Source organism: Pseudophryne corroboree, chromosome 10 (genome assembly GCF_028390025.1).
Source record: "Pseudophryne corroboree isolate aPseCor3 chromosome 10, aPseCor3.hap2, whole genome shotgun sequence".
NCBI classification, from domain to species: Eukaryota; Metazoa; Chordata; class Amphibia; order Anura; family Myobatrachidae; genus Pseudophryne; species Pseudophryne corroboree.
The window spans coordinates 87,713,548-87,739,410 of NC_086453.1; the positions used below are offsets into that span (position 1 = coordinate 87,713,548).

The 25,863-nt window shown below is 46.1% G+C and overlaps 1 protein-coding gene across 2 annotated transcripts in view; it reads left to right on the top strand.

Annotated features, from left to right (window-relative positions):
• EMC10 (ER membrane protein complex subunit 10) overlaps positions 1–6,301 on the top strand; it is a 43,302-nt gene extending 37,001 nt beyond the window's left edge. Inside the window, exon 8 of one of the 2 annotated variants that reach the window (XM_063942581.1) lies at positions 5,725–5,813. Coding sequence is in view for 1 of the 2 variants with exons in the window: in XM_063942580.1 (XP_063798650.1) it covers positions 5,725–5,832 (108 nt within the window). In the remaining variant the exon portion in view is untranslated. Of the gene's footprint in view, positions 1–5,724 lie in introns of both variants that reach the window. The other variant, XM_063942580.1, reaches the window with a different exon arrangement.
• The last annotated feature ends 19,562 nt before the right edge of the window (positions 6,302–25,863 follow it).

The following is a 25,863-nucleotide window of genomic DNA, read 5'->3' on the forward strand; positions in this document are numbered from 1 at the left end:
GGGGCTTAGCTGTGTCACTTCAGGAAAGTTCCTGCCTGGATACCTGGGTCAGGGACCTCCTTTCCCAGGGCTACAAGCTGGAGTTCGACAGTGCTCCTCCCCAACGATTTTTCAAATCTAGCTTGCCAGCTTTGGAGGCTACCCGTGTTACTCTGCAACAGGCCATCCTAAAATTGGTCCAATACCATGTCATTGTTCCAGTGCCGCTACAACAACAGGGACAGGGTTACTAATCCAACTTGTTCGTGGTTCCGAAACCGGACGGTTCGGTAAGACCCATTTTGAATCTAAAATCTTTGAACCCTTCCCTAAAGGTTTTTAAGTTAAAGATGGAATCCTTGCAAGCGGGCCTGGAAAAAAGGGCGTTCATGGTATCCCTGGATAGAAAGGACGCCTATCTCCATATCCCGATTTGCCCACCTCATCAGGCCTATCTGAGCTTTGCCCTGCTGAACGATCACTACCAGTTCCAGGCACTACCCTTCGGCCTATCCACTGCTCAGATGGTGTTCACGAAGGTGATGGCGGAAATGATGTTTCAACTCCAGATCCAGGGGATCAATGTAGTCCCCTACCTGGATGACCTTTTGATAAAAGCAAGATCCAGGGAGCTTTTATTGCTCCATATAGACAGCACTATCCAGCTTCTGTCACACCATGGGTGGATCCTCAATTTACAGACGTCTCACCTGGAACAAACGCAGAGGCTCCTGTTTCTGGGAATGTTACTGGATACTGTGGCCCAAAAAGTGTTTCTCCCAGAGGACAAGGTGAGAACACTTCAGGAGATGGTCCGCATGGTTCTCCAGTCTACTCTGGTATCCATCCATCTGTGTACACGGTTGCTGGGGAAAATGGTTGCCTCATATGAGGCGATCCAATATGGAAGGTCTTTCCAGTTGGATCTCCTGAGCAAGTGGTCCGGATCACATCTTCAGATGCATTGGATAATTTGACTGTCACCTCAGGACAGAATTTCTATCCTGTGGTGGCTGCAGTCTTCCAACCTACTGGAAGGCCGAAGTTTCGGGATTCAGGATTGCGAGTCTGCGAGGATGGGGAGCTGTCACTCAGGGGGCTCCGTTCCAGGGCAAGTGGTCCGCCCACGAAGCCCTCCTTCCAATCAACATTCTGGAACTTCGGGCGATCTACTATGCTCTGCTTCAGGCTTCTCTGCTCAGGGATCAAGCGATCCAGGTACAGTCGGACAACGCCACTGCAGTGGCGTACATCAATCGACAAGGAGGGACAAAAAGCAGGGCCTGCATGTGAGTGGTGTCAAGGATACTCCTCTGGGCGGAAAGAAGTGAAAGAGCACTGTCCGCCATCTTCATTTCGAGAGTGGACAACTATGAAGCAGACTTCCTCAGTTGTCACGATCTCCACCTGGGAGAGTGGGGGCTTCACCACGAGGTGTTTCAGCAGATCATCGACCGGTGGGGCTGCCCACAGATAGACATGATGGTGTCTCGCCTGAACAAGAAGCTTCGTTGGTACTACTCACGATGAACCCGGGACCCTCAGGCGAGGGCAGTAGATGCTCTGATATCGCCGTGGCCTTACCGGCTGGTCTACCTGTTTCCTCCGATTCCATTGCTCCCAAGTGTGCTCAAGCGAATCAGGAATCAAGGAGTCCAGGCAATTCTGATTGCCCCGGATTGGCCTCGGAGGGCTTGTTACGCAGATCTTCTGGGCATGTCCTTCGAAGACTCTTGGCCTCTACCATTGAGAAGAGATCTTCAACAGGGACCGTTCGTCTACCCGGACTTACGGTGGCTTCGTTTGATGGCATGGAAGTTGAGCAGAACATCCTAGCTCACAAGGGCCTTTCCGAAAATGTTATTGCTACCATGGTTCAGGCCAGGAAACCTGTGATGTCAAAACATTATCATCATATCTGAAGGAGATATGTCTCTTGTTGCGAGGAATGCATGTATCCACCTGCGGAGTTCCATTTGGTACGTTTCCTCCGTTTTCTGCAGGCTGGTATGGATAAGGGCTTACGTGTGGCTTCCATTAATGTCCAGATTTCAGCCCCCTCAATTTTCTTCCAGTGAAATTGGTAGTATTGCTGGAAGTCCAGACATTCTTGCAAGGGATGCTTCACATTCAACCTCCTTTTGTGCCGCCCACGGCACCCTGGGATTTGAATATTGTGTTGGAATTCCTACAGTCCTCCTGGTTTGAACCTCTGATGAAGGTAGAAGACAAGTACCTCACGTGGAAGACGGGGATGTTATTGACCCTGGCTTCTGCTAGACGTATCTCAGAATTTAGGGGCCTTATCGTGTAAAAGCCCTTACTTGGTCTTTTATGAGGACAGAGAGGAGCTCAGGACTAGGCAGCAGTTCCTGCCGATGGTTGTCTCTGCATTCCACTTGAATCAACCTATCGTGGTTCCGTCAAGTTCTGGCACTTCTGCTCCTCCGGAGGCATTGGATGCGGTGCAAGCCTTGACGATCTATTTCAAGTGAACAGCTCGGATCAGAAAGACGTATTCCTTGTTCATGCTCTGTGATGCACAGTAAAAGGGTTGCCTTGCTTCAAAGCGGTACATTGCTCGTTGGTTTAGACTTGCTGTCCAACAGGCCTATGTCTCGGCAGCCTTTCCTGTTCCTAAGTCTCTTAAGGTCCACTCTACAAGATCGGTGGGCTCTTCCCGGGCAGAACTGTGCATGCGTATGCACCGCAATGCGCAGGCGTGTCGCACAGGTACAAAGCGGTTCGTTGCTCTGCGATGGGCTTGTGCGAAGAATCCATTCGCACGGGCGATCGCAAGGTGATTGACAGGAAGAAGGCGTTTGTGGGTGTCAACTGACCGTTTTCAGGGAGTGTCTGGAAAAACGCAGGCGCTCCCAAGCGTCTGCAGGGCGGGTGTCTGACTGCAATTCCGGTCCCGGACAGGCTGAAGTGATCGCAGCGGCTGAGTAAGTCCTGGGCTACTCAGAAACTGCACTAAGTCTTTTTGTACTGCTCGGCTGCACATGCGATCGCACACTTGCACAGATAAAATGCACTCCACGGTGGGCGGCGACTATGTGAACGCAGGACTCCAAAAAAACAGCTAGCGAGCGATCAGGTTTGAATTATCCCCATTGTTATGTTCCTTCTCTCAAGTATGTCCTTTCTCCTTCGGGTATGTTTTACCTATAACTGTGTGTGGGAGGGGGCATAGAGGGGAGGAGCCAGCACACCCAGTTGAAGAAATTTTAAAGTGCATCGACTCCTTTGGACCCCCTCTATTCCCCATCGTACTAAGTCTCACCAATATATCTCTTATGGACTACGAGAAAAGGATTTACCGGTAGGTAATTTAAAATCCTATTTTTATTTTTGTTGTTGGCTCCATCGCTGAGCTGCTGGAGACTTCACCATTTTCTGTTCTGTTTCTCTTTATTGTTCCTTGCATTATATGCCTGAATTGCACAGGAGTCTAATAGCTACAGGTGCGATCGGTAATGAAACATTCCATCTTCCACAGCCACCACATACTGCAGAGACTATGGACCTAATTCAGACCTGATCGCAGCAGCAAATTTGTTCTCTAATGGGCAAAACCATGTGCACTGCAGGTAGGGCAGATATAACATGTGCAGAGAGAGTTAGATTTGGGTGGATTATATTGTTTCTGTGCAGGGTAAATACTGGCTGCTTTATTTTTACACTGCAATTTAGATTTCAGTTTGAATACACCCCACCCAAATCTAACTCTCTCTGCACATGTTATATCTGCCCTCCCTGCAGTGCACATGGTTTTGCCCATTAGCAAACAAATTTGCTTTTGTGATCAGGTCTGAATTAGGCCCTATGCTTGTAAGGCTAGGAACCTGATGCAGGAATGGGTGTGCAGCTGCCTATGGGGTATATTTATTATCGGGTGGTTGTGTGGCTTTGGCTATTTTCAAAGCGGCATCCGAAAACTAGCTTGATTTGAGTTTTCATTTCTGTTGCTTCTTAACATCTGTCAGTCAAAGCAGCTAATCATTGGCTGCTTTTACAAACCAGGCAGTTGTAAATATACCTGTGTGTACAGTGCATCCGGAAAGTATTCACAGCGCTTCACTTTTTCCACATTTTGTTATGTTACAGCCTTATTCCAAACTGGAATAAATTCATTTTTTTCCCCTCAAAATTCTACACACAATACCCCATAATGGCAATGTGAAAAAAGTTTTCTTGAGATTTTTACAAATGTATTAAAAATATTAGATATATTAGCCTGAATTCTTTTTGAATATGATGCCACAAGCTTGGCACACCTATCCTAGGGCAGTTTTGATCCTTTCTCTTTGCATCACCTCTCAAGCTCCATCAGGTTCGATGGGAAGCGTCTGTGCACAGCCATTTTCAGATCTCTCCAGAGATGTTCAATCGGATTCAAGTCTGGGCTCTGTTGGGCCATTCAAGGACATTGACAGAGATGTCCTGAAGCCACTCCTTTGATATCTTGGCTGTGTGCTTTGGGTGGTTGTTCTGCTGAAAGATGATTTGTCGCCCCAGTCTGAGGTCGAGCGCTCTGGAGCAGGTTTTCTTCCAGGATGTCTCTGTACATTGCTGCATTCATCTTTCCCTTTATCCTGACTAGTCTCACAGTTCCTGTCGCTGAAAAACATCCCCACAGCATGATGCTACCACCACCATGCTTCACTGTAGGGATGGTATTGGCCTGGTGATGAGCGGTGCCTGGTTTCCTTCAAATATGACACCTGGCATTCACCCCAAAGCATTCAATCTGTGTCTCATCAGACCAGAAAACTTTGTTTCTCATGGTCTAAGAGTCCTTCAGGTGCATTTTTAGCAAACTCCAGGCGAGCTGCCATGTGCTCCCATGCGGGCTTCCGTCTGGCCATTCTACCATACAGGCCTGATTGGTGGTTTGCTGCAGAGATGGTTGTCTTTCTGGAAGGTTCTCATCTCTCCACAGAGGAATGCTGTAGCTCTGACAGAGTGACCATCAGGTTCTTGGTCACCTCCCTGAATACGTCACTTCTCCCCCAATCGCTCAGTTTAGACAGCTGGCCAGCTCTAGGAAGAGTTCTGGTGGTTCTGAATTTCTTTCATTTACTGATGATGGAGGCCATTGTGTTCATTGGGACCTTCAAAGCAGCAGATATTTTTCTGTACCCTTCCCCCCAGATTTGTGCCTCGAGACAGCCCTATCTCTGAGGGCTACAGACAATTCCTTTGACTTCATGCTTGGTTTGTGCTCAGACATGCATTTTCAAGTGTGGGACCTTGTATAGACAGGTGTGTGCCTTTCCAAATCATGTCCAATCAACTGAATTTATTACAGGTGGACTCCAGTGTAAGCTGTAGAAATATCTCAAGGATGATTATTGAAAACAGGATGCACCTGAGCTGAATTTTGAGCTTCATGCCAAAAGCTGTGAATACTTCTTTACATGTGAATTTTTTTTATTTATTTTTTATAAATTTGCAAAAATTTCCAAAAACCTTTTTTCACGTTGTCATTATAGGGTATTGTGTGTAGAATTTTGAGGGAAATAATGAATGTATTCCATTTTGGAATAAGGCTGTAACATAACAAAATGTGGAAAAAGTGAAGCGCTGTGAATACTTTCTGGATGCACTGTAACTAGTTTGTTAGGACATCACTGATATTTTCTTGATGCACTTGTTTGGAACCTTTTAAACCAACATTCTCAATCTTTCTCTCTGCAATATGATTATTGGAGGTGTTAACATCTTGTGTCTTTTTCGCAGTGGATGTACATAATACCTGTTGTTCTGTTTCTGATGATGTCTGGAGCGTCGGATGCTGGGAACCAAGGAGGAAACGGAGGCGGCGGTGGGAATGGTGGTGGGCGGTGATTGGATAGCACGGAGAGCATCCCAGATACTCTTGAATGGAACACGGGAAGATGCAAACTGTAGCACAACACTGTAACTACATGTGGACTGAGTTTTCTCTGTCTGGGAACAGGATAATTTGTTCTAGAATTTTCTATTTTATGCTGTTTCTTTTTTTTTTTTTTGTTAATCCGAAGATCACATTTTACATGTATCAGATAAGCCACAGTTCAACCTAATTTATTAAAATGGTGGTTATCTTAAGAAGATTGATAAGTGAAGATTATATTGTAGGTTGGGAAAAGCAGTGTGTTTGTGTTCTTTTACATCATACGTACATTTATGGATTTATCTGCACATGCCAGCTGTATTGTGCAATAAGCTGAAGTTCGCTGGAACATAGCGGAGGCATAAAGTGACTCATGCCTCAGTAATGTTACCAGTTTACACTGAAAGAACTTCTATACTGAATAAAGGTTCAGCCCATAAAGTGTTTGCTCTCTGAGTTTTCAAGGAAGATTGTAAAAGTAAAAGAATTCCTACCGCTTTGATGCATCGTAGCTGTACTTATCCCTTCTGTGCCCATCCCCCGCACTATTAGTTCTTCATTACGCTCCCATCATAACAGTACTGTGCCGTTCCTAGCACCAATTAGTTTCGTCTGGGACCCCTACATTACTGGCCTGATGCTGGGAGTGGTAGTCCTGGGTCCTGCAGCCAGCTTAATGCTACTAGGCTGCTGGCCAGGGTGACTGCACTGATATGTGACATAGAAATGAGATATCTGTGTGCAGCATGGTAATAACTGCAAGAAAGTAATGCAGGCAATATTTACCCAATGGTGTGTGTGTGTCACGACGCCTTTACAACTGATCCAATCATAGAGACCCTTCTTTTGATCCAGAAGATGTTAAGCTTTTTTAAATGTACAGGCGGGGTTCTTGATCGCTCTTGAAGAGGTCATACCACATCGGAACCCCCCCCCCCCCCCCCCCCCAAAAAAAAAAAAATTTAAATGTCCACCACCCATCTTAGTTTTAAATAAGACATCGGATGTCAAAAAAAACTTTCTGCCAAATATCTTGTCTGTCTGACAACTAGTTTCTGAAATAATGATTTTTATTTATTTATTTTTTCGATTTATTAAATTATTTACTAATCGCGCATTATTTATTCCAGTTTATTTGAAGTATCATGGGTGTTAAGGAATTGCCACGAAATTTGGAACCCTAGGGTAACTTTTCCTCCCGAATCCAAAAATCCAAACCAAATTACGTTTACAGTTACAGCAAAAAGGCAAGCTTTTGGAACAGAATTAAAAACAGCGTTAAATCAATATTAGGTATACCAATTTGTTTTAGATGCTTAATAAAGGTATACATTACTACCACAAAAAAAATCAGCATGGTACTATTTCATAGTGAAGGGGAAAAAAAAAGAATCAAGTTAATGGTGGATTAGTTTTGTACCGCATACAGTACATCATTTACACATGAAACCATGCTGTTAAAAACCATACAATAAAAGTGATCAAAACTGAGGCAATGGGATAACCCTCCTATACAAAAAGTAATGGGAAGGGTATTTCCTTTCCAAACAGAATAAAACTTTCTAAAGTAAGAGAGGGGGAGGTATACAGTCAATTATGGCTGCAGCTCCTCCAAAGTGCGCATTTGATAGTCTTTTAAATGTCATATTGCTATCAACTTAAAAACTACTGTATTACATAACTGGGACCACTTTACAGGTGAAGAAAAAGAACTTGATTCTGAGAACTGAAGTTTCTAATGTATTAACCAGTGATCCTGGAATCTCAGTCTGCTACTATCATGAGGTACTGCTGTTATACTATGAAGGACTTCAGAAACATGCTGTAATCCTTTCTTGACTCACAAAAAAGGAGCCACAAAAAGCTTAAAAGGTGTGTAACTGACGTGGGCCAAAGAACATGGGGGGTTATTCTGAGTTGATCGCTCGCTAGCTACTTTTAGCAGCCGTGCAAATGCATAGTTGCCGCCCATGGGGGAGTGTATTTTCACTTTGCAAGTGTGAGAACACATGTGCAGCCGAGCAGGACGAAAAAGTTTTTTTGCAGTTTCTGAGTAGCTCTGGACTTACTCAGCCCTTGCGATCACTTCAGTCTTTTTGGGGCCGGAATTGACGTCAGACACCCGTCCTGCAAACGTTTGGACACACCTGAGTTTTTCCAAACACTCCCTGAAAACGATCAGTTGACACCCATAAACGACTTCTTCCTGTCAATCTCCTTGCGATCGGCTGTGCAAATGGATTCTTTGTTAAATCCGTCGCCCAGCACCGATCCTCTTTGTACCCGTATGACGTGCCTGCGCATTGCGGTGCATGCGCAGTAGTAACCTGTTCGCTGCGCTACGAAAAACGGCATCGAGCGATCAACTCGGAATGACCCCCATGGTGCGTGTCAACTTCATGCTGTTATTAAGCCAGGACAGAAACCTTTCCCAAAATGCAGAATTCAACTGTCACACGGTAGAGAACAAGCAGACATAAATATGCCAACCTGGAACATACGTAGCAGCAGTGTATGATAACATCTGGTACATTGGGTATAATATTCAATGTAATGAGGAGGAACAAGATGTGCTGGTACACTTCATGAAACAAAACCAATCAACAAATGTGTTGTCCAGGCCTTTTAAGAGATACAGTGGGGATTGAAAGTTTGGGCACCCCAGGCAAAAATTCATTTTAATGTGCAAAAAGAAGCCAAGGAAAGATGGAAAAATCTCCAAAAGGCATCAAATTACAGATAAGACATTCTTATGACATGTCAAAAAAAGTTTGATTTTATTTCCATCATTTACAATTTCAAAAGAACAGAAAACAAAAAATGGTGTCTGCAAAGGTTTGGGCACCCTGCAGAGTTACACCTTGTACTGCCCCCTTTGGCAAGTATCACAGCTTGTAAACGCTTTTTGTAGCCAGCCAAGAGTCTTTCAATTCTTGTTTGAGGTATCTTCGCCCATTCTTCCTTACAAAAGTCTTCCAGTTCTTTGAGATTCCTGGGCTGTCTGTGACGCACTGCTCTTTTTAAGGTCTATCCATAGATTTTCAATTATGTTGAGGTCAGGAGATTGTGAAGGCCATGGCAAAACCTTCAGTTTATGCCTCTTGATGTAATCCACCGTGGATTTTGAGGTGTGTTTAGGATCATTATCCATTTGTAGAAGCCAGCCTCTCTAACTTCAGCTTTTTTCACAGATGGCATCAAGTTAGTGTCCAAAATTTGCTGGAATCTTATTGAATCCATTTTCTCTGACGTCCTAGTGGATGCTGGGAACTCCGTAAGGACCATGGGGAATAGACGGGCTCCGCAGGAGACTGGGCACTCTAAAAGAAAGATTAGGTACTATCTGGTGTGCACTGGCTCCTCCCTCTATGCCCCTCCTCCAGACCTCAGTTAGATTTCTGTGCCCGGCCGAGCTGGATGCACACTAGGGGCTCTCCTGAGCTCCTAGAAAGAAAGTATATGTTAGTTTTTTTATTTTACAGTGAGACCTGCTGGCAACAGGCTCACTGCAACGAGGGACTAAGGGTAGAAGAAGCGAACCTACCTGCTTGCAGCTAGCTTGGGCTTCTTAGGCTACTGGACACCATTAGCTCCAGAGGGATCGACCGCAGGACCCGTCCTTGGTGTTCGTTCCCGGAGCCGCGCCGCCGTCCCCCTTACAGAGCCAGAAGCATGAAGATGGTCCGGAAAATCGGCGGCAGAAGACTTCAGTCTTCACCAAGGTAGCGCACAGCACTGCAGCTGTGCGCCATTGCTCCTCATACACACTTCACACTCCGGTCACTGAGGGTGCAGGGCGCTGGGGGGGGGGCGCCCTGAGCAGCAATAAAAACACCTTGGCTGGCAAAATAATCACAATATATAGCCCCAGAGGCTATATATGTGATAATTACCCCTGCCAGAATCCATAAAAAAGCGGGAGAAAAGTCCGCAAAAAAGGGGCGGGGCTATCTCCCTCGGCACACTGACGCCATTTTCTCTTCACAGTGTAGCTGGAAGACAGCTCCCCAGGCTCTCCCCTGTAGTTTTCAGGCTCAAAGGGTTTAAAAAGAGAGGGGGGGCACTAAATTTAGGCGCAATATTGTTTATACAAGCAGCTATTGGGGAAAGTTCACTCAGTGATAGTGTTTATCCCTACATTATATAGCGCTCTGGTGTGTGCTGGCATACTCTCTCTCTGTCTCCCCAAAGGGCTGTGTGGGGTCCTGTCCTCAGTCAGAGCATTCCCTGTGTGTGTGCGGTGTGTCGGTACGGCTGTGTCGACATGTTTGATGAGGAGGCTTATGTGGAGGCGGAGCAGATGCCGATAAATGGGATGTCGCCCCCTGTGGGCCGACACCAGAGTGGATGGATAGGTGGAAGGTATAAACCGACAGTGTCAACTCCTTACATAAAAGGCTGGATGACGTAACAGCTATGGGACAGCCGGCTTCTCAGCCCGCACCTGCCCAGGCGTCTCAAAGGCCATCAGGGGCTCAAAAACGCCCGCTCCCTCAGATGGCAGACACAGATGTCGACACGGAGTCTGACTCCAGTGTCGACGAGGTTGAGACATATACACAATCCACTAGGAACATCCGTTACATGATCCCGGCAATAAAAAATGTGTTACACATTTCTGACATTAACCCAAGTACCACTAAAAAAGGGTTTTATGTTTGGGGAGAAAAAGCAGGCAGTGTTTTGTTCCCCCATCAAATGAGTGAATGAAGTGTGAAAAAGCGTGGGTTCCCCCGATAAGAAACTGGTAATTTCTAAAAAGTTACTGATGGCGTACCTTTTCCCGCCAGAGGATAAGTTACGCTGGGAGATATCCCCTAGGGTGGATAAGGCGCTCACACGTTTGTCAAAAAAGATGGCACTGCCGTCTTAGGATACGGCCACTTTGAAGGTACCTGCTGATAAAAAGCAGGAGGCTATCCTGAAGTCTGTATTTACACACTCAGGTACTAGATTGAGACCTGCAGATAGTGCTGCTGCAGCGTGGTCTGTAACCCTGTCAAACAGGGATACTATTTTGCGAACATAAGACGTCGTCTTATATATGAGGGCTGCACAGAGGGATATTTTGCCGGCTGGCATCCAGAATTAATGCAATGTCCATTCTGTCAGGAGGGTATTAGAGACCCGACACTGGACAGGTGATGCTGACTTTAAAAGGCACATAGAGCCTTATAAGGGTGAGGAATTGTTTGGGGATGGTCTCTGAGACCTCGTATCCACAGCAACAGCTGGGAAGAAATTTTTTTTACCTCAGGTTTCCTCACAGCCTAAGAAAGCACTGTATTATCAGGTACAGTCCTTTTGGCTTCAGAAAAGCAAGCGGATCAAAGGCGCTTCCTTTCTGCACAGAGACGAGGGAAGAGGGAAAAATCTGCACCAGTCAGCCAGTTCCCAGAATCAAAATTCTTCCCCCGCTTCCTCTGAGTCCACCGCATGACGCGGGGGCTCCACAGGCGTAGCCAGGTACGGTGGGGGGCCGCCTCAAAAATTTCAGCGATCAGTGGGCTCGCTCACAGGTGGATCCCTGGATCCTTCAAGTAGTATCTCAGGGGTACAGGCTGGAATTCGAGGCGTCTCCCCCCCGCCGTTTCCTCAAATCTGCCTTGCCGACAACTCCCTCAGGCAGGGAGGCTGTGCTAGAGGCAATTCACAAGCTGTATTCCCAGCAGGTGATAGTCAAGGTGCCCCTACTTTAACAAGGACGGGGTTACTATTCCACACTGTTTGTGGTACCGAAACCGGATGGTTCGGTGAGACCCATTTTAAATTTGAAGTCCTTGAACACATACATAAAAAAATTAAAGTTCAAGATGGAATCGCTCAGGGCGGTTATTGCAAGCCTGGAGGAGGGGGATTACATGGTATCCCTGGACATCAAGGATGCTTACCTACATGTCCCCATTTACCATCCTCACCAGGAGTACCTCAGATTTGTGGTACAGGATTGCCATTACCAATTCCAAACACTGCCGTTTGGACTGTCCACGGCACCGAGGGTCTTTACCAAGGTAATGGCAGAAATGATGATACTCCTTCAAAAAAAGGGAGTTTTTAATTATCCCGTACTTGGACGATCTCCTTATAAAGGCGAGGTCCATGGAGCAGTTGTTGGTCGGAGTAGCACTATCTCGGGAAGTGCTACGACAGCACGGATGGATTCTATACATTCCAAAGTCACAGCTGGTTCCTACCACACGCCTGCTGTTCCTGGGGATGGTTCTGGACACAGAACAGAAAAAAGTGTTTCTCCCGCAGGAGAAAGCCAAGGAGCTGTCATCTCTAGTCAGAGACCTCCTGAAACCAAAACAGGTATCGGTGCATCACTGCACACGAGTCCTGGGAAAAATGGTAGCTTCTTACGAAGCAAAATTCCATTCGGCAGGTTCCATGCAAGAACCTTTCAGTGGGACCTCTTGGACAAGTGGTCGGAATCGCATCTTCAGATGCATCGGCTGATAACCCTGTCTCCAAGGACCAGGGTATCTCTACTGTGGTGGCTGCAGAGTGCTCATCTTCAAGAGGGCCGCAGATTCGGCATACAGGACTGGGTCCTGGTAACCACGGATGCCAGCCTTCGAGGCTGGGGGGCAGTCACACAGGGAAGAAATTTCCAAGGACTTTGGTCAAGTCAGGAGTTGTCCCTACACATAAATATTCTGGAACTGAGGGCCATTTACAATGCCCTAAGTCTGGCAAGGCCTCTGCTTCAAAACCAGCCGGTACTGATCCAATCAGACAACATCACGGCAGTCGCCCATGTAAACCGACAGGGCGGCACAAGAAGCAGGATGGCGATGGCAGAAGCCACAAGGATTCTCCGATGGGCTGAAAATCACGTCTTAGCACTGTCAGCAGTGTTCATTCCGGGAGTGGACAACTGGGAAGCAGACTTCCTCAGCAGACACGACCGACACCCGGGAGAGTGGGGACTTCATCCAGAAGTCTTCCAACTGTTGGTGAACCGTTGGGAAAGGCCACAGGTGGACATGATGGCGTCCCGCCTAAACAAAAAACTAGATATTGCACCAGGTCAAAGGACCCTCAGGCAATAGCTGTGGACGCTCTAGTGACACCGTGGGTGTACCAGTCGGTTTATGTATTCCCTCCTCTGCCTCTCATACCAAAGGTACTGAGAATAATAAGAAAACGAGGAGTAAGAACGATACTCGTGGTTCCGGATGGGCCAAGAAGAGCTTGGTACCCAGAACTTCCAAGAAATAATATCAGAGGACCCATGGCCTCTACCGCTCAGACAGGATCTGCTACAGCAGGGGCCCTGTCTGTTCCAAGACTTACCGCGGCTGCGTTGGACGGCATGGCGGTTGAATTCCGGATCCTAAAGCAAAAGGGCATTCCGGAGGAAGTCATTCCTACGTTGATAAAAGCCAGGAAAGAAGTAACCGCAAACCATTATCACCGTATTTGGCGAAAATATGTTGTGTGGTGTGAGGCCAGGAAGGCCCCAACAGAGGAATTTCAGCTGGGTCGTTTTCTGCACTTCCTACAGTCAGGAGTGACTATGGGCCTAAATTTGGGTTCCATTAAGGTCCAGATTTCGGCTCTGTCGATTTTCTTCCAGAAAGAACTGGCTTCACTGCCTGGAGTTCAGACATTTGTAAAGGGAGTGCTACATATTCAGCCCCTTTTTTGTGCCTTCTGTGGCACCTTGGGATCTCAACGTGGTGTTGAGTTTCTTAAAATCACTTTGGTTTGAGCCACTTAAAACTGTGGATTTGAAATATAGGGCAGAATTGAGGACTCGTCCCCAGTTTCTCCCTAAGGTGGTATCAGCTTTTCACTTGAACCAACCTATTGTAGTGCCTGCGGCTACTAGGGACTTGGAAGATTCCAAGTTACTGGACGTAGTCAGGGCCTTAAAAATTTATATTTCCAGGACGGCTGGAGTCAGGAAAACTGACTCGTTTTTTATCCTGTAGGCACCCAACAAAATAGGTGCTCCTGCTTCTAAGCAGACTATTGCTCGCTGAATTTGTAGCACAATTCAGCTGGAGCATTCTGCGGCTGGATTGCCGCATCCTAAATCAGTAACAGCCCATTCCACGAGGAAAGTGGGCTCATCTTGGGCGGCTGCCCGAGGGGTCTCGGCTTTACAACTTTGCCGAGCTGCAACTTGGTCAGGGGCAAACACGTTTGCTAAATTCTACAACTTTGATACCCTGGCTGAGGAGGACCTTGAGTTCTCTCATTCGGTGCTGCAGAGTCATCCGCACTCTCCCGCCCGTTTGGGAGCTTTGGTATAATCCCCATGGTCCTTATGGAGTTCCCAGCATCCACTAGGACGTCAGAGAAAATAAGATTTTACTCACCGGTAAATCTATTTCTCGTAGTCCGTAGTGGATGCTGGGCGCCCATCCCAAATGCGGATTGTCTGCAATACTTGTATATAGTTATTGCCTAACTAAAGGGTTATTGTTGAGCCATCTGTTGAGAGGCTCAGTTATATTTCATACTGTTAACTGGGTATAGTATCACGAGTTATACGGTGTGATTGGTGTGGCTGGTATGAGTCTTACCCGGGATTCAAAATCCTTCCTTATTGTGTCAGCTCTTCCGGGCACAGTATCCTAACTGAGGTCTGGAGGAGGGTCATAGTGGGAGGAGCCAGTGCACACCAGATAGTACCTAATCTTTCTTTTAGAGTGCCCAGTCTCCTGTGGAGCCCGTCTATTCCCCATGGTCCTTACGGAGTTCCCAGCATCCACTGCGGACTACGAGAAATAGATTTACCGGTGAGTAAAATCTTATTTTTCCTTCTACTCGTGAAATGTTCCCTGTGCCACTGGCTGCAATACAAACCCAAAGCACGATTGATCCACCCCCATGCTTAACAGTTGGACAGAGGTTCTTTTCATTAAATTCTGTGCCCTTCCTTCTCCAAACGTACCTTTGCTCATTCCGGCCAAAAAGTTCTATTTTAACCTCATCGGTCCACAGAACTTTATTCCAAAATGCACCAGGATTTTTGTGGTGAGGACGTAGAAGAGGTTTTCTTCTGATGACTCTTCCATGAAGACCATATTTGTACAAGTATCTCTTTATAGTGGAATAGTGTACCACAACTCCAGTGTCTGCCAGATCTTACTGGAGGGATCGTGCAGTCAAACGTGGATTTTGACTTGCTTTTCTCACAATCCTGCGAGCTGTTCTGTCTGATGTTTTTCTTGGTCTTCCAGATCTTGCTTTAACTTCCACTGTTCCTGATGACTGCCATTTCTTAATTACATTCCGAACAGAGGATATGGGCATCTGATAACGCTTTGCTATCTTCTTATAGCCTTCTCCTGCTTTGTGAGCGTCAACTATTCTCAGTTTCAGTGTTCTACACAACTGCTTAGAGCAGGTATTCCCAACCACGGTCCTCAAGGCACACTAACAGTGCAGGTTTTAGTGCTATCCAGGCTGCAGCACAGATGGTTAAATCAAAATCACTGAGGTGCTAATTAAGTCACCTGTGCTCAAGCCTGGATATCACTAAAACCTGCACTGTTAGTGTGCCTTGAGGACCGTGGTTGGGAATGCCTGGCTTAGAGGAACCGATGGTGCTGATTGTTGGAGCAAGGTCAGATGAGTCTGGGCTTTTAAAACCTTTGAGATTGACATCACCTGGTCTTTCCAGACGATGATTGGGAACAATCCATGACACTGCCAGGTCTCAGCTGTCCAAAGGGGGCAGTACAAGGTATTAACTGTGCAGTGTGTCCAAACTTTTGCAGACGCCATTTTTTGTTTTCTGTTCTTTTGAAAGTGTAAATGATGGAAATAAAATCAAACTTTTTTTGACATATAAGAATGTCTAATCTGTAATTTGATGCCTTTTGGAGATTCTTCCATCTTTCCTTGGCTTCTTTTTGCACATTAAAATGAATTTTTGCCTGGGGTGCCCAAACTTTCAATCCCCACTGTAAATGTGTTATTCCTTTTATTCACGTACTCTGTGTAGCGGAAGTGCCTACTATCCAAGGAAGTACTGGAAGGCGGTATATACTGTCTGCTAACACTAAGGAAGATTACAAACCGTTACAATAGGTTTCAAACAGGGGGGGGGGGGAGATAATGTGATTGTTGGCTTAACTTCAGTTATGTTTAAGTTTTTACATTTCATGTTGTCTTGTGTAAATTATATCTGCGATACAACCGTAATCTAACGTCAACTTCATGATTATTTTTTCTCCACTATGAAACAGAGTACTATGCAGTTTTTTTTTTTTTTTTGTGTGGTAGTAATTTATACCTTTTGTTAAGCGCCTAAATAAATTATGGTATCTAATATTAATTTTTACCTAGTGTTTTTAATTCTGTTCCAAAAGCTTGCATTTTTGCTGTAACTCGAAACATAAGGCAGATAAAGTAATTTGTTTAGGATTTGGGAGGAAAAGTTACTTTAAGGGTCCAGATTTCGTGGGGATTCCTTTAAAAAAACACCTGTGATACCTTAAGTAAACTAGAATACATAAACCGAGATTAGTAAAAAGTTTAATAAATTGAGAAATCTATCTTTTGGAAACTAATGGTCAGACAATCAAGATATTTTTTTTTTTTTTTTTTTTTTACATCCTCTCAACTGAGATGGTAGACACACCTGGATGGACTGACTTTGAATGACTCAAAGCTTTGCTATATGTCCCCTTGAGGCATTGTAGTGGTTAATAGGTTTCTCATACTATGGCAACAATCAGTTAGGTCAGAAGTTCTCAAACGTGGTCCTCAAGGCACCCGAGCGGTCTAGTTTTAAGTTTATCCATGCTTGGTCACAGGTGACTTAATTAGCATCTTGGTCAATTTGATTTAATCATTTGTGCTGAGCCATGAATATACCTACAACCTGGACCGTTGGCGTGCCTTGAGGACTGCGTTTGAGAACCTCTGAGCTATGTAATTAGGGGCTAATTCAGTAAGGATAGCAAATTCTGCTAATCAGCACAATTTGCTATCCTTTGGATTGCATGCAGCGGGGCGTCCTTCACTGGGCAAGGCCGCCCAGCATTCTGACCAGCGCCTCCCCTCCTTGATGAAGCAGAAATTGCGAGCGCCACGCAATTTCTGCTTCATTGTAAAAAATCTTGATGCCTCCTGCCGGCGCAGCTTAGCTGTGCCCGCAGGAGACCCGGCACCATCTTACCCATCGCGGCGGCTGCGTGTGACGTCACGCAGCCACTGCGATCACACCCACGACACGCCCCCATTTGTGCCGCACTACCCACCATTCGTGACGCCCCTGCAACGCTACATCTCCTCCCCCCCACCCTGCGACCGCCTCTGATTGACAGGCAGAGGCGATCACTTTTTCTGCCCCCCCCTGCAGAAAGTGCAGTCGAAGCACAGGACGGCCGCTGCTCATGCACCTGTGGGGTCATCGTAAAAATTACGGTTGGATCGCGATTTGCGATCCAACCTGAATTAGCCCCTTAATATGTTCTTTAATCACTTGCTTCGTGTCTGGGATGTATAAACATGAGAGCAAAAATGCAGCGGCCTCCTCTAATCTATATTTTTAGCTGCTGAGAATGTAATTTATCTAATGCATTTACTTGGGATGCGAGACAGACTCTTACTGAAATAAGACATTGTGTTGTAAGCAACCAATGTAGTACAAAGATAACACAAGATACAAATGGCTTAAAAAATAAGAATTTACTTACCGATAATTCTATTTCTCGTAGTCCGTAGTGGATGCTGGGGACTCCGTCAGGACCATGGGGAATAGCGGCTCCGCAGGAGACAGGGCACAAAAATAAAGCTTTAGGATTAGGTGGTGTGTACTGGCTCCTCCCCCTATGACCCTCCTCCAAGCCTCAGTTAGGATACTGTGCCCGGACGAGCGTACACAATAAGGAAGGATATTGAACCCCGGGTAAGACTCATACCAGCCACACCAATCACACCGTATAACTTGTGATCTGAACCCAGTTAACAGTATGACAAACGTAGGAGCCTCTGAACAGACGGCTCACAACAAATAACAACCCGATTTTTTTGTAACAATAACTATGTACAAGTATTGCAGACAATCCGCACTTGGGATGGGCGCCCAGCATCCACTACGGACTACGAGAAATAGAATTATCGGTAAGTAAATTCTTATTTTCTCTAATGTCCTAAGTGGATGCTGGGGACTCCGTCAGGACCATGGGGATTATACCAAAGCTCCCAAACGGGCGGGAGAGTGCGGATGACTCTGCAGCACCGAATGAGAGAACTCAAGGTCCTCCTCAGCCAGGGTATCAAATTTGTAGAATTTTGCAAACGTGTTTGCCCCTGACCAAGTAGCAGCTCGGCAGAGTTGTAATGCCGAGACTTCCCGGGCAGCCACCCAGGATGAGCCCACTTTCCTTGTGGAATGGGCCTTGACAGATTTAGGTTGTGGCAAGCCTGCCACAGAATGTGCAAGTTGAATTGTGCTACAAATCCAACGAGCAATCGTCTGCTTAGAAGCAGGAGCACCCATCTTGTTGGGTGCATACAATATAAGCAGTGAGTCAGACTTTCTGACTCCCGCCGTTCTTGAAATATATATTTTCAATGCCCGGACCACGTCCAACAACTTGGAATCCTCCAACTCGTTAGTAGCCGCAGGCACCACAATAGGCTGGTTCAGGTGAAACGCTGACACCACCTTAGGCAGAAAATGAGGACGCGTCCGCAGTTCTGCCCTGTCCGTATGGAAAATCAGATATGGGCTCTTATATGATAAAGCTGCCAATTCTGATACTCTCCTGGCTGAAGCCAGGGCCAGTAGCATGGTTACTTTCCATGTAAGATACTTCAGCTCCACCGATTTGAGCGGCTCAAACCAATGGGATTTGAGAAAATCCAAGACTACATTAAGATCCCACGGTGCCACTGGGGGCACAACCGGGGGCTGTATATGTAGTACTCCTTTTACAAAAGTCTGGACTTCAGGAACTGAAGCCAATTCTTTCTGGAAGAAAATCGACAGGGCCGAAATTTGAACCTTAATGGACCCCAATTTGAGGCCCATAGACAATCCTGTTTGCAGGAAATGTAGGAATCGACCCAGTTGAAATTCCTCCGTGGGGGCCTTCCTGGCCTCACACCACGCAACATATTTTCTCCAAATGCGGTGATAATGTTGTGCAGTCACCTCCTTCCTGGCTTTTACCAGTGTAGGAATGACCTCTTCCGGAATGCCTTTTTCCTTTAGAATTCGGCGTTCAACCGCCATGCCGTCAAACGCAGCCGCGGTAAGTCTTGGAATAGACACGGTCCCTGCTGAAGCAGGTCCCGTCTTAGAGGTAGAGGCCACGGATCCTCCGTGAGCATCTCTTGAAGTTCCAGGTACCAAGTTCTTCTTGGCCAATCCGGAGCCACTAGTATCGTTCTTACTCCCTTTTGCCGTATAATTCTCAGTACTTTTGGTATGAGAGGCAGAGGAGGGAACACATACACTGACTGGAACACCCACGGTGTTACCAGAGCGTCCACAGCTATTGCCTGAGGATCTCTTGGACTGGCGCAATACCTGTCCAGTTTTTTGTTGAGGCGGGACGCCATCATATCCACCATTGGTTTTTCCCAACGGTTCACAATCATGTGGAAGACTTCTGGATGAAGTCCCCACTCTCCCGGGTGTAGATCGTGTCTGCTGAGGAAGTCTGCTTCCCAGTTGTCCACTCCCGGAATGAATACTGCTGACAGTGCTATCACATGATCTTCCGCCCAGCGAAGAATCCTTGCAGCTTCTGCCATTGCTGTCCTGCTTCTTGTGCCGCCCTGTCTGTTTACGTGGGCGACTGCCGTGATGTTGTCCGACTGGATCAACACCGGCTGACCCTGAAGCAGGGGTTTTGCCAGACTTAGAGCATTGTAAATCGCTCTTAGCTCCAGTATATTTATGTGAAGAGACATCTCCAGGCTTGACCATACTCCCTGGAAGTTTCTTCCTTGTGTGACCGCTCCCCAGCCTCTCAGACTGGCATCCGTGGTCACCAGGACCCAGTCCTGTATGCCGAATCTGCGGCCCTCTAACAGATGAGCACTCTGCAACCACCACAGAAGAGACACCCTTGTCCGTGGCGATAAGGTTATCCGCTGATGCATCTGCAGATGCGATCCGGACCATTTGTCCAGCAGATCCCACTGAAAAGTTCTTGCGTGGAATCTGCCGAATGGAATCGCTTCGTAAGAAGCCACCATCTTTCCCAGGACTCTTGTGCATTGATGCACAGACACTGTCCCTGGTTTTAGGAGGTTCCTGACAAGCTCGGATAACTCCCTGGCTTTCTCCTCCGGAAGAAACACCTTTTTCTGAACCGTGTCCAGAATCATTCCCAGGAACAGCAGACGTGTCGTCGGGGTCAACTGAGATTTTGGAAAATTCAGAATCCACCCGTGTTGTTGCAGCACTAGTTGGGTTAGTGCTACTCCTTCTTCCAGCTGTTCTCTGGACCTTGCCCTTATCAGGAGATCGTCCAAGTAAGGGATAATTAATACGCCTCTTCTTCGTAGAAGGATCATCATTTCGGCCATTACCTTGGTAAAGACCCGAGGTGCCGTGGACAATCCAAACGGCAGCGTCTGAAACTGATGACAGTTTTGCACCACGAACCTGAGGTACCCTTGATGTGAAGGGCAAATTGGGACATGCAGGTAAGCATCCTTTATGTCCAGGGACACCATAAAGTCCCCTTCTTCCAGATTCGCTATCACTGCTCTGAGTGACTCCATCTTGAACTTGAATTTTTGTATGTACAGGTTCAAAGATTTCAGATTTAGAATAGGTCTTACCGAGCCGTCCGGCTTCGGTACCACAAATAGCGTGGAGTAATACCCCTTTCCCTGTTGTAGGAGGGGTACCTTGACTATCACCTGCTGAGAAAACAGCTTGTGAATGGCTTCCAATACCGTCGCCCTGTCTGAGGGAGACGTTGGCAAAGCAGACTTTAGGAACCGGCGAGGGGGAGACTTCTCGAATTCCAACCTGTAACCCTGAGATACTACCTGTAGAATCCAGGGGTCCACCTGTGAGCAAGCCCACTGTGCGCTGAAATTCTTGAGTCGACCCCCCACCGCTCCTGAGTCCGCTTGTAAGGCCCCAGCGTCATGCTGAGGGCTTTGCAGAACCCTGGGAGGGCTTCTGTTCCTGGGCAGGGGCTGCTTGCTGCCCTCTCTTACCCCTTCCTCTGCCCCGAGGCAGATATGACTGTCCTTTTGTCCGCTTGTTCTTATAGGACCGAAAGGACTGCGGCTGAAAAGACGGTGTCTTTTTCTGTTGGGAGGGGGTCTGAGGTAAAAAAGTGGATTTTCCGGCAGTTGCCGTGGCCACCAGATCCGATAGACCGACGCCAAATAATTCCTCCCCTTTATACGGCAATACTTCCATATGTCGTTTGGAATCCGCATCACCTGACCACTGTCGCGTCCATAAACTCCTTCTGGCAGATATGGACATCGCATTTACTCTCGATGCCAGAGTGCAAATATCTCTCTGCGCATCTCGCATATAAAGGAAAGCATCCTTTAATTGCTCTATAGTCAATAAAATACTGTCCCTATCCAGGGTATCAATATTTTCAGTCAGGGAATCCAACCAGACGACCCCAGCACTGCACATCCAGGCTGAGGCGATGGCTGGTCGCAGTATAACACCAGTATGTGTGTATATACTTTTTAGGGTAGTTTCCAGTCTCCTATCCGCTGGATCCTTGAGGGCGGCCGTATCAGGAGACGGTAACGCCACTTGTTTTGATAAGCGTGTGAGCGCCTTATCCATCCTAGGGGGTGTTTCCCAGCGCGTCCTAACCTCTGGCGGGAAAGGGTATAATGCTAATAACTTTTTTGAAATTAGCATTTTTCTATCTGGGTTAACCCACGCTTCATCACATACATCATTTAATTCCTCTGATTCAGGAAAAACTACAGGTAGTTTTTTCACCCCCCACATAATACCCCTTTTTGTGGTACTTGCAGTATCAGAGATATGCAAAGCCTCCTTCATTGCCGTGATCATATAACGTGTGGCCCTACTTGAAAATACGTTTGTTTCATCACCGTCGACACTAGATTCAGTGTCTGTGTCTGGGTCTGTGTCGACCGACTGAGGTAAAGGGCGTTTTACAGCCCCTGACGGTGTCTGAGACGTCTGGGCAGGTACTAACTGGTTTGCCGGCCGTCTCATGTCGTCAACTGATTTTTGTAATGTGCTGACATTATCACGTAATTCCATAAACAAAGCCATCCATTCCGGTGTCGACTCCCTGGGGGGTGACATCACCATTATCGGCAATTGCTCTGCCTCCACGCCAACATCGTCCTCATACATGTCGACACACACGTACCGACACACAGCAGACACACAGGGAATGCTCTTATCGAAGACAGGACCCCACTAGCCCTTTGGGGAGACAGAGGGAGAGTTTGCCAGCACACACCCAAGCGCTATAATATATATGGGAACAACCTTATATAAGTGTTGTTCCTTATAGCAGCTTAAATATATCCAATATATCGCCAAAAAATGCCCCCCCTCTCTGTTTTACCCTGTTTCTGTAGTGCAGTGCAGGGGAGAGTCCTGGGAGCCTTCCTCACAGCGGAGCTGAGCAGGAAAATGGCGCTGTGTGCTGAGGAGAATAAGCCCCGCCCCCTATTTCGGCGGGCTTTCCTCCCGTAGATTTAGATAACTGGCATGGGTTAAATACATACATATAGCCTTAATGGCTATATGTGATGTATTCTTTTGCCATAAGGTATTAAAATATTGCTGCCCAGGGCGCCCCCAGCAGCGCCCTGCACCCTCCGTGACCGCTTGGTGTGAAGTGTGTGACAACAATGGCGCACAGCTGCAGTGCTGTGCGCTACCTTCATGAAGACTGAAGAGCCTTCTGCCGCCTGTTTCCGGACCTTCAATCTTCAGCATCTGTAAGGGGGGTCGGCGGCGCGGCTCCGGGACGAACCCCAGGGTGAGACCTGTGTTCCGACTCCCTCTGGAGCTAATGGTGTCCAGTAGCCTAAGAATCCAATCCATCCTGCACGCAGGTGAGTTGAAATTCTCTCCCCTAAGTCCCTCGATGCAGTGAGCCTGTTGCCAGCAGGACTCACTGAAAATAAAAAACCTAAAAAACTTTTCTAAGCAGCTCTTTAAGAGAGCCACCTAGATTGCACCCTGCTCGGACGGGCACAAAAACCTAACTGAGGCTTGGAGGAGGGTCATAGGGGGAGGAGCCAGTACACACCACCTAATCCTAAAGCTTTATTTTTGTGCCCTGTCTCCTGCGGAGCCGCTATTCCCCATGGTCCTGACGGAGTCCCCAGCATCCACTTAGGACGTTAGAGAAAACACCTACTAATGTCTGGCGCTATTTTTTATATTATATACAATTGTGGATGGGTGCCTATATCCGCAATCACACCCACTCCGCACAAGAATCTAAGATAACTCTTATAACTCGTAAAATCTATAGAGCAGCAATCAAGGTATAGTGGCCTGTGGATATGGCCAACCCAATCCCACCTGATTAAAACCAGATGTAAACAAAAACTAACTATATAACCCCTTGCGCTATTAAACTTAATTAGAGGCAACAGGACATGAATACACTCATTAGAGTAATTGTAAGATGGTTTTAATATCTATAAAATTAATCATGTAAAAACACACAGAAAATTCATCGAAGAATGAATTAATTAATACGCGCATATAAATAAAACTAAATCAATAATTAAATAATAAAACTACTAATTGAGCATAAGAGGTGGATCATATAGCTAATAGTGACCACAGTGGGCTATTCAATACTCATAAAGTTGATAATGTTTTTGTTCCCAAATAGGACAGTCCCATTAGATGTGCTCATAAATATTTCATGATTAAATATCATATGGTGTGATATATATGGAGCCTTTGTTTATGTATATACCAATGAATGGACTTAACTAATTGCTCACATAAACGGATGGTTCTTTACTTGTGGGAAAGCCCCGGGTGATGTACTAAATTCCTCCATGATTTTTGGATATCTTTCCCACAAGTAAAGAACCATCCGTTTATGTGAGCAATTAGTTAAGTCCATTCATTGGTATATACATAAACAAAGGCTCCATATATATCATATATAAATTCCTCCATGATTTTTGGATATCACCCGGGGCTTAGTGCACCGCAAGCCTCTGTAGAAGAAAGCTCCCGTCTTCCAATTACCACGAGTGGCGTCCTCCGTCTCCCACTGAAGCTGGCTCCCGTGCACACACCTTTAATGACTTTGAGAGAGAGATGTCAGTCCGGCTCCCCGAGCTCTGCGCACCGCAGGCGCTGAACAGCTGATTCTGCTCCCGTCTTCAAGCCGCCGCATATAGCGTCCTCCCGTCTCCCACTTGTCAATCTCGGGCAACACTGCACATCAATATGGACCTACAACCAGTGTCCACTGGGTCACATAAAGGGCACTTTCGCTGACGCGTTTCGCTTCCAATTGAAGCTTCCTCATAGAGACGGGAGCAGAATCAGCTGTTCAGTGCCTGCGGTGCGCAGAGCTCCGGGAGCCGGACTGACATCTCTCTCTCAAAGTCATTAAAGGTGTGTGCACGGGAGCCAGCTTCAGTGGGAGACGGAGGACGCCACTCGTGGTAATTGGAAGACGGGAGCTTTCTTCTACAGGTGCTTGCGGTGCACTAAGCCCCGGGTGATGTACTAAATTCCTCCATGATTTTTGGATATCTTTCCCACAAGTAAAGAACCATCCGTTTATGTGAGCAATTAGTTAAGTCCATTCATTGGTATATACATAAACAAAGGCTCCATATATATCACACCATATGATATTTAATCATGAAATATTTATGAGCACATCTAATGGGACTGTCCTATTTGGGAACAAAAAAAAGGACATTATCAACTTTATGAGTATTGAATAGCCCACTGTGGTCACTATTAGCTATATGATCCACCTCTTATGCTCAATTAGTAGTTTTATTATTTAATTATTGATTTAGTTTTATTTATATGCGCATATTAATTAATTCATTCTTCGATGAATTTTCTGTGTGTTTTTACATGATTAATTTTATAGATATTAAAACCATCTTACAATTACTCTATTGAGTGTATTCATGTCCTGTTGCCTCTAATTAAGTTTAATAGCGCAAGGGGTTATATAGTTCGTTAAGATACAAATGGCGTCTGCTTTAGCAGAAACTATTCCTTGCGGTCACTTTATCCACTCGGCAGGTCAGTGACTTGGGAAATGGAAGAGGTGCAGCAAGCAACTTCTAATTTGATTTTGTTTGTTTTCTGAGTGAATGTCAATGAAAGGTGTACTGGCACAGTTCATTTTCTTTACAAAGAGTCTCTGGCTGGAAGGGCTTCCTGAGACTTGTAGTCCACCAAGTGCCAGGGCATCACAGGTTGCCTACTGTTGCTTAGCAATATATAAAAGGTGTAAGTATTTGAAAGCATAAGCACCAATATTTCACATTATTGTTTAACAGGTCTTAGCTTCTTGGAGAAAGTTTGGCATTTATATCCATTATATGCTTTATAATCTGTATTGCAATGCTATAGTGTAGGTGTATTCAGAATCATTTAATTGAGCAACATTATTCATGTAAATAATTCTAAAAGCTAAACCCGGAACCAGATGCTCAGCTGAGCCGGGTCCATGTGGAAATGAACCTCAATTTCAGTTTTGTCGCCAAGTATCATTAACGTGCTTAATACACAAGTGTCTGGGCAGTGAGCCTACGTGTGTCTTTCCCTGCTGAACATCTGCCTGTATTGTGAGCACCTTGTGGCTGTTGCTGGGTGTCTACCTCTCATTAAATAGGAGATGGGTCATTTTATACTGGGGATGTCTTTTCTAACCTTGGGGCAGATGTATTAACCTGGAGAATGCATAAGGAAGTGATAAACCAGTGATAATTGCAAGATGATAAATGCACCAGCCAATCAGCTCCAATATGTAAATTATTAATATGTAAATGTTATGCAATATGTAAATGTTAGGAGCTGATTGGCTGGTGCGTTTATC